General features: G+C 52.0%; 1 protein-coding gene across 3 annotated transcripts in view; it reads left to right on the top strand.

Annotated features, from left to right (window-relative positions):
• Nucleotides 1–5,599: 5,599 nt before the first annotated feature.
• TMEM9 (transmembrane protein 9) overlaps nucleotides 5,600–9,287 on the top strand; it is a 6,544-nt gene continuing 2,856 nt past the window's right edge. Inside the window, exons 1-4 of one of the 3 annotated variants that reach the window (XM_005426787.2) lie at nucleotides 5,600–5,679; nucleotides 7,853–7,954; nucleotides 8,051–8,142; nucleotides 8,603–8,711. In XM_005426787.2, the coding sequence (XP_005426844.1) occupies nucleotides 7,862–7,954; nucleotides 8,051–8,142; nucleotides 8,603–8,711 (294 nt within the window). In that variant the 5' untranslated portion in view covers nucleotides 5,600–5,679; nucleotides 7,853–7,861. Of the gene's footprint in view, nucleotides 5,691–6,363; nucleotides 6,402–7,852; nucleotides 7,955–8,050; nucleotides 8,143–8,602; nucleotides 8,712–9,287 lie in introns of those variants that run through there. The other 2 variants (XM_031061785.1, XM_031061786.1) reach the window with 2 other exon arrangements.

Here is a 9,287-nt window from a genome sequence, read left to right as displayed (position 1 = left end):
GCAGCTCCCTCCAAGGAGGCTGAAGCTTTTGTTTGGCTCACAGCAGGACTGCACCACCACACAGGATCCCAGGCTCCAGGGAAGAGCATCGTCTCTTGAAAAATACCTCAGGCCACAGAGAAAGTCAGGCAGGGGGAAGCAGTGTGGGCCAGAGCGCTGCTCTGGGGTGCAGCCACTCTCTCCTTTAGCCTTAGCAATGCAGAAGGCTTGGCTGAACCCAGAGGAGGTCCTATTCCTCAGCCATCCTGTTTCACAGAATCACAGAACCACAGAATCATTGAGGCTGGAAAAGACCCCTGAGATCATTGAGTCTAACCTGTGACCAACCATGGCACTGTGTGTCACTCCAGGCTTTCCCGAAACACCTCCAGGCATGGTGACTCCACCACCTCCCTGGGCACCCCATTCCAATATCTAATCACCCCTTCTGTGAAGAAATTCTTCCTAATGTCCAATCTGAGCCTTCCCCGGCACAAGGTTTGTGATTGGCAGTGGTCTCCTGTCTAGGGGCAGAAATTATTAAACAGAGCACAGGTGGAGAAGCAGGAGTCCCCTCTTTGGGGGTCACCATGTGTGGGTTGGTTCCCCCTCACCAGCCCAGAGCCATGCCATCACCAACTGTGAGTGTCCTCCCCATCACACCTTCATGGCCGCACAGCTGTGACCCATGAGAAGCAGCTCCAAATTCCATTGTCCAGAGTTACCCTTCCTGGCTGGACATTAATGGTTGTTCTCTGCCCGTCCATGCCATGGGAGGTCATGTTGGACACAGGGTCCTGCACAACCCCAGCCTGTGTGTGCATGGCCCAAGGGCACACACTGACACTGGATCTCCCAGGCTATCAGAGCCCAGCCTGCTGGGCAGCCACATCTTCTGTCAGCTCCCACGCACACAGCAGCTGCTCCTGCCTGGGACTGACACCATTTGTTCATTAATGTATGCTCACAAATCTCCATGAGGCTTTTTAAGACCATCAGGTCTTTCAGGGTGAGAGAAGCCCTCAAGAGCTGACCATCACAAGCAGCTCTTGTGACCCTCACAAGCTCTTCAGCCACCCTCACAGTGCCCCTCCCTGTGCTGTGGTACCTTTTGACTGAGGAAACTGAGGCACAGCACCACAAACCACTTCCTTGGAGCTGGAAGGGAGCTGACAGCATAAAGAGAAGAAGAATTGCCATTGTTTGGTCTAACCATCCATCCTGCACAAGGAAGAGAGTCCCACAGGCTGGCCCAATGCCCAGGCACCCTGGAGACTTCTCTTGTCAGCTTACAATTCCCAAAGCATTTTATTTCATAGGCAATAGAATGACCAAATAATCTTGCTGCAGGTGAAAAATGAAATTTCTTCCCCCAGAATTATAGGATGTTTTTTATAATGGCAGGATGTATTTCTAGAATATTTACAAGTCAATGTATCTGTTCACAATTTAAAATAAACTGCCCTTTAAATATGTGCCAGCTGCTGTGACCCTCCGTGCTGGGCCGGAAGGAGGTTTGCAGTGCTGTCACCAACACCCTTGTCCAGAGAGAACAAGGACAAGCTGTTCCTGTGTGTCCTCAGCCACTGCTGTTGTTAACAAAAATGCCACCTGTCCTTCAGATTGACACCACGAGTGCCAGCAAGGCCTAATTACGTGGGTAAGGGGAAGGAACAGGGCAGGATATTAACAGCTGATGCACTTCCCCTCTCTTACACATTTGTGTTTGTCTCCCATCTCCCATTCCCTCTCTCTCTGTGCCACACGAATTGTGTTTGGTGTCTATTCCCAGGGCACTGCCCATGGAAGGCTCCTCTGAGGCACCTCTCACCTTAGTGCTGCCAGCAAAGTGGGAGGCAGAAATCAGGAATGAACAGCCCCACGGTGTCACTGGGAGTCCCAAGGTCTCCAAAGCCTCTTCCCAGACCCTGTGTGAGTCACAGATCCCTACAGGGTGGTGTCAGTGGCTAAAATCAACCCAAATTACTGGGAATTCAGGGCAAGATCTCTATAGGGTTCAGAACCCATTGCTGGAGAGATTTTTGAAGGGACCTGCATTCAGCACACACAGGAATTCAGGAAACAAGACCACATCTGTTGGGTGCATGCAGTGGTGCACTTAGGAATGAGGACAAGACTGAGCAACAGGTAGGAAGAAATAAAGCAGCAAATCCTGCTCCCTTCAGGCAAACTCACTTTTCCCACTGCTGCTGGGCTTTAAACAGAGCAACAGGGATGACATCCAGGAGATAACCAAGCCTGCTGCATCCCAGTTATCTGGGACAGACAAAAAGGCAGCTTTGCCAGGGGGAAAGTCAGCAAGGAAACAGGAAACAGTCTCCTGGAAATGTCTGTGAGATCTCCCACTCATCACTGCTGTACATGCAACTCACTCTCCCATCCAAGAATTCTGAAACCAGTCTCTTGGAAAAGGCACTTGAACTGAAATGCAACTTTCAAACTCATCCTGTATTGGTCAGTCTGTTTTTGAGGCGCTCACCCAAAAATACTGATCCCTGGATGTGGTCTCTCAGCTGCCTGGGCTATTCCTTTACTTCCTCCAAGGGTATTTCCAGGGTCTTGTCACCAGTCCAGGCTGCTTCCTCCAAGTGTCATCTGTAGGCCCACAAAAAGCAGTGGTGTGGACCTTTGGGCTGCAAAAGACACAGAAGAACAGATTGCTGTGACAACAGGCATGTCAGAGATAAAAACACCTCCTCACCAGCCAGAGGAAAGTCAGTCACAGAAAATCCCTGTGGCCATGGGCTTTTAAACCTGAAAAAACTCAGCTGTGTCACAGCACTAAGTGTCCCATGAGGAGACCCAGGGTTCTGCTCTGAAGGGAGAGCTCTGATTTAGCACCAAAGATCTTCTTCCGTTTAGCAACACTGGAGTACGAGGAAGGAATTAGAAGTCCTTTGTGCATCTAATACCCAGGATTATTTTCATGGAATGTTTCCTTGGATCAGTCCAGCTGACTTAGACCACTATCCTATACAGACTCCAGTGAGTGGGGGTAGAATGCAGCCATGGCAGGGCCAGGATTTTAAACATTACAGCAATGGGGTGAGAAAACTCTTTAGAATATTATTTATGAGACTATGTAGAAGAGCATGCAATGACAGGACAAGGGTGAATGGCTTCAAACTGAAAGAGAGTAGGTTTAGATGAAGTAATAGAAAAAATTATTCCCTGTGAGGGTGGGGAGGCCCTGGCACAGGCTGCCCAGAGAAGCTGTGGCTGCCCCATCTCTGGAGGTGTCCAAGGCCAGGCTGGATGGAGCTTGGAGCAACCTGGGATAGTGGAAGGTGTCCCTGCCCATGGCAAGGGGTGGGATGGGATGAGTTTTGAGGTCCGTCCCAACTGAAACCACCCCATGACTTTATGACTCTGTGGAAGCACTTTTACATCAGTAACTCCTATGCCAGGGGCATTTTAAAACCTGGCAGTCTCCATAACTTACACATTCTACAAGCCCTAAAATAAGCAGTCTCAATTATTTACTCATTTCTAGAAAGTTAAAACTATTGGAAACAGAACTATCTGCCAAACAGACATTTACCCTCTGATCTACACCTATTTCTGGCTGAATGTATCTCACCTTATTATTTTATTTTCATCAAAGGAGCAAACTCTGCCAGGACTGGAAACACCCTCCCACGAGGAGTCCATGGCAAGTGGGTTCAGGAAGGACATCGAGGGGCTGGAGAGAGTTCAGAGCTGAGAACGGAGCTGGGAATGGAGCTTCGGAAGGGTCTGGAGCAGCAGGAGCAGCTGAGGGAGTTGGGAAAGGGGCTCAGCCTGGAGAAAAGGAGGCGTGGAGGGACCTTCTGGCTCTACACAACTTCTGACAGGAGGGGACAGCCAGGATGGGGTTGGCCTCTGCTCCCAGGGAACAGGCACAGGACAGGAGGAAACAGCATGAAGTTGTGCCAGGAAAGGTTCAGGTTGGACATCCAGAGGAATTTCTCCATGGAAAGGGTGGTCGGGCATTGGAAGGGACTGCCCAGGGACTCAAGGTGGTGGAGTCCCCATTCCTGGAGATGTCCAAGGAATGCCTCGACACAGCATTGAGTGCTCTGGACTGGATGACATGGTGGGGGTCAGGCACAGGTTGAACACGATGATCTCAGAGGTCTTTCCCAACCTATTTGATTTTGTGATTCTATTTCTGGAAGTTAAACCAGGGATTTGAGTCTCTTCTTTTTCCATCAAGAGATTTTTTTTTTACCTGAAAAAAAAATAGGTCCTGACTTTATCCAGCAGCACAGACCAGGTAAATCTGCACCAGGTAAAGCAGCAAAGCGCCAGAGAAGCAAGTAAGCCCCTTGAGAGGAAAGCTAATGTCTTTACAAACAATTTGATGGGTGAAGGTATGGGTGTTAACGTCTTTGAAATGGGTCTTAATGTCTCTACTAACTTTGGACAGGAGGTTTGTTGCAGAGCCCAGACAGCTTGGCTTCTAAGACAAATGTCTGCACAAGCCTGAACTTTGGGATAAAATAACGGGTTCAAGGGGGAATATGTGGTAGGCAGTTGGGGAAGGCTGTACCTTCCTAGCACCTCTGCCAACGGGGAAAGGAAGAGACAACGTGGGGCCGGGAGTTTGGGATAAAAGGAGGCTGTGCCCTCCACAACTTCAGGAGAGAAAGCCCCGCGGGTGTGTGCGCCGGTGGACTCTCTCCCTTTATTCGAATGAAGGTGCAGGGCTCCTCTCTCTCCTCTTTGGACATAAACCTCTGGCATTTGTGGAATTTCCTGCCACCCTCAATCCCTCCAGCTCTGAGTGGAACCTCCTGGGAGCTGCCACCGGAGCAAAGCCAAGGCTTGGGGGTATTTGCACACCTGAAGGGTGCAGACACAGAAAGTGGGGAAAACTCGAGGTACTACAAGAACCACATCTGAGGAAAGTTCTCTGGGCAAACACCCTGTGGCCTTGGAAAGGCACAATGTTCCTCTTGGCACAAGGACCAGGCTTTTAAAATGAGTCACAAGTCTCAAACAAAAGAGGTTCCTAGCGAGACTGAAGCCTTTGAAACGGAAGGATCACTGATATCATCTATAACCACAAATCACCCAAAACCAGAAGCAAGGGAACCACTGCGGTCCGGGCTTTTCCCTCTGACATACACAGGACAACCGTCGGTGTGAGGGGAGAGCAGAGCAATGACGGGAGAATGGGGTGGAGGGGGAAACACAGACTGCGAGAGAAGAGGGGCCGTGAGGGGAGAGCGGGGTGTGAGGGGGGAATGGGGTGTGAGGGGGGAACGGGGTCTGTGAGGGAAGAGAGGGGCATTAGGGGGAGTGGGACCGTGAGGGTAGAGCTGGGGGTGTGGGGGGAGAAGGGGCTGTGAGGGGAGAACGGGGATGTGAAGTGAGAAGGAGCGGGGCCATCCCGCGTCTCAGCCCCAGGACGAGGCGGCGCAGCCCTGCGGGTGCTGCCACAGGAAGCCAGGCGGGAGCTGCCCGGGCCAAGTCCGCCGAAGGCCCGTACGGCAACGGCAACGGCAACGGACGGCGCCGCCACCGCGTCCGCTCAGCTCGGGGGGCCGCCCTCAGCAGCTGTCGGGCTGCCGGACTTCGATTGGCCAGCGGAGCTGTCCATCACTCGCGTCACGCTCCAGGGCCAAATGGGCACGCGGGGAGCGCCCGGCCGGGGCCTGCAGGGCGGGGCCGCGCTCGGGCCGGCGCCAGGGGCAGGTGAGGGGCAGGTAAGGGGCAGATGGGGGGTGGGTATGGCCGGGGGCTGAGGGCGTCGGGCCCTGGCCCTGCTCCGCTCCCCGCATCCGGGGCGGGACCGTGCGGGGCTGTGCAGGACCCGGGGCTCGCTGGGCGGCGGGGGCCTGCACTGCCGGAGGCATCCCGGGTGGGACTGGGCGGGGGAAGCCCCTGGAGGGCTGAGGGGGCATCCGGGCCCTCGGCGGGAATTGAGGGGTCCGGCCCTGCCCTGGGTCCGGGTCGGGGATGGTTGGAGCACAGGTCCGGGGAGGGAAACGGGCTGGAGTCTTAGAAGTGCTCCATGTGATGTTCACAGAATCATCCCAGAATGGTTTGGGTGGGAAGGGACCATAAAGCTCATCCAGTCCCAACCCCTGCTATGGGCAAGGACTAATTCCACGAGACCAGGCTGCTCCAACCCCGTGCAGCCTGGCCTTGGACACTTGCAGGGATGGGGAGGTTAAAGATGAGGTGATTACTGGGCAATCCCAGGGAGAAGAGGGGGTGGTTGTGTGCAGCCATGCTCTGGACAGTCTTTTGTGGGGGCTCATCCTGGGAGCTGCCGCACTTACAGCCCCCAAGAACTTCAGCTCAACCATGCACCCTCTGCTGTGCTTCCTGCTCTGGCAGATTTTGGTCCAGATTCTGCTGGTTTTGGCTGCATGGCTGCTGTGGCCCGGGCTGATGGTCTGGAAAAAATAGCTGTAAGGCATGTGTGCATGTATCTTTTTGCTGTCAAATATATTGGAGCTAAATATGCCTTGATTATCCTTTGTGTTGTTGAGGGTGTTCTGCACTTCATGGTGCGTGAACTCTGCCCAGGTTCTAAGTTTTTCTTTACGGTATAATAGATCTCGTGTTTTCCGTTCCTATTTTTAAAAGTGACATTTATGAGTTGTTCAGATATTCTAAACTCAGCTGAGAGTTGGGCATTGCATGCCCAGCAATGGCACATGCCCCATTGTTGTGTTAAAAATTCAGACAAAAGTCCAGACCCACTTAAAATGGGGAACTAGGCAGCTCAGATCAGTCCTGTTCCCCACATCTGTGATGAAGATCTGAACCTCTGATGTACAGGGGAGTCTCCCTGGAAAGGATCATTGTTTGAGGAGATTTTTGAAGCTGTGGTACAAAACCTTAATAAATCATGGGATGAGGTGATAGGACTGGAATGCATTTTAGAGGTCTGGCAGCTTGTTAGAAGTTGCTGGTGTTTTGTTTAGATAAAGAAGAAAGGAACTTGGTGTTTGTAATCCATTATGTGAATTTAAGGTGTTGACATAAGATAAAGCAAGGGAATGGAATATTGCAGTGATTAAAATCCCAATGGAATCAGGTCAGGTGATGGAGTACAAGTACTTGGAGTAAACTGTGGGATTACCTGGGAGCTGATTAATGGAGGTGTAAATTCCCTTCCCCTTCCTCTGCTGAAACAGCTCTTCCTTGCTGTCCCAAGGTCCCCCAACACCTGTTCCACCGTTTCTCTCTCAGGGTGAACACCAGCCTGACCAAGGCAAACTTGCCTTTTGTGGCACAGGGAATAAATTCATATTCTTATGGATTTATGGAAGCACACATCTCTGCAACAACTTTATCCACACACATGGGGGTTGGAAGGAGGTTATCTTTAGGGTCCCTTCCAGCCCAAACCATTCTGTGATATGTAGCAGAAGGCGTTAATGAATTCACCAAGCTACCAGCTCGAAGTAATTTTAAAATCAGGATTTACTGAACAGGTATCTTGAGATAAAGGAGGTTTAGGAATTTATTTGGAATATTTAGGAATATTCCACCCCTTTCCCATAGCTCATGACAGGAAAATACATAATTCCCTTCAGCAGCAAGACTTTGAGTGTCAGAAGATGAATGGTTTACCACTCACAAATCCAGTTGTAAGGAAATCAGCAATACTTTTGCAGGGCTGGTGTAGTTTAGATGTGGGGTTGTACCTGGTGGAAGCTCTTCTGACAGGAGCATTGTTGGGATCTGTGTTGTTTCCAAGAGTTTCTGGCTGGCATCAGCTGCGATTCAGGAACAAATTTCTTCTTCCTGGGCAAAACAGAGGCAAGTGGGCCAAAAAAAATCTATTGACTACCTCGTTGTGACTGCATTCAGCTGAGATGCTCTATCCTGGATGTGAATTTTGTTCCCTCAGGCTCCCAGGATGTTCACCCCAAGCTCCCGGAACTCTGTGAGCCCCATGCTGCTGCTGGTGCTGCTGGGCTGTGTCCTGTGTCCCCCAGCACAGGCCAGCAAGGTGGGTGACACCGAGCCGTGTGTGGGGCACAGCAGAGGTGGGGTGTGAGGGGACAGAGCTGTGTCCCCTTCTTCACATGGCTCCTGTGTCCTGCAGAGCTCTGAGGACATTCGCTGCAAGTGCATCTGCCCCCCGTACCGCAACATCAGCGGGCACATCTACAACAAGAATGTGTCCCAGAAGGACTGGTGAGTGAGTGAGTGAGTGAGTGAGTGAGTGAGTGAGCAGCCTCAGGGTCGGTCTGTGCCAGCCAGGCTCTGGAGTTCCCAGCTGATGCTGAGGAATGGATTCCCTGCCTGTATGTTTGCAGAGGGAGCTGCTTTGGTGGGTGATGTTCAACCCAGGCCAGGGGCATTTTTTTAAACAGAAATTGAGGGATCTGGGATGATACATTAACCCACCACTCTTGGCAGATGTAGGGTGTGCCCTCCAATCCTTTCCACCTGGACCAGATCCCTGCCAAAGGTGCTGGGACAACCTATCCCAGGGACTTTGGGCAGCTGGGCTGTGAGGGGAGCTCTTAACACGAGATCAGTGGTATCAGCCTGACCGGAAAGCTGGGACACAGACAAAGTCACCCCAGTGTCCTTGCACAGAGCACTGGTTTCACCTTGTGCTGCTGCTGATTGTGGTTTGTTTGTGCTGCAGCAACTGTCTGCACGTGGTGGAGCCCATGCCAGTACCTGGCAATGATGTGGAGGCCTATTGCCTGCTCTGCGAGTGCAAGTACGAGGAGCGCAGCACCACCACCATCAAGGTACCTTGGCTCAGGCCCTGCCACTGTCCTGCCCCCTCCTGTGCCACACAAGCCCAGGGTGACTGCACTCACTGCCTGTGCCCTGCCCCATGCCCTGCCACAGTAGCACCAGCACTGCCACACTGGAAGGTTCCTGGAGAAGAGCCCAGAAAGTTTTCTTTCAGAAAGGAAACTGTCACAGCGAGTACATGGTGGCAGTGCCAGGGGCTCACTGTACAACTCTCTGAAAGAAGGCTGTAGCCAGGTGGGGCTTGGCCTCTTCTCACAGGCAGCTAGTGACACGACAAGAAGACATAGTCTTAAGTTGCATCATGGGAGGTTTAGGTTGGACATTAGGAAGAATTTCTTCACAAAAAGGATGTTGGATACTGGAAGGGGCTGCCCAGGGAGTCACTGTCCCTGGAGGTGTTCAAGGAACCACTGGATGTGGCACTGAGTGCTCTGGGTGGGGTGACGAGGTGGGGATTGGTCACAGGTTGGACTCCATGATCTCAGACATCTTCTCCAACCTCACTCAGTGATTCAGGGATTCTGTGACTTCTGTGATTTCTGTGATTCCCTGAGACAGGGGCATTC

This window comes from Geospiza fortis, unplaced genomic scaffold (assembly GCF_000277835.1).
Source record: "Geospiza fortis unplaced genomic scaffold, GeoFor_1.0 scaffold26, whole genome shotgun sequence".
Lineage (NCBI taxonomy): Eukaryota > Metazoa > Chordata > Aves > Passeriformes > Thraupidae > Geospiza > Geospiza fortis.
The sequence above is the reverse complement of the archived record's forward strand: the minus strand, read 5'-3'. Positions and strand labels throughout refer to the sequence as shown.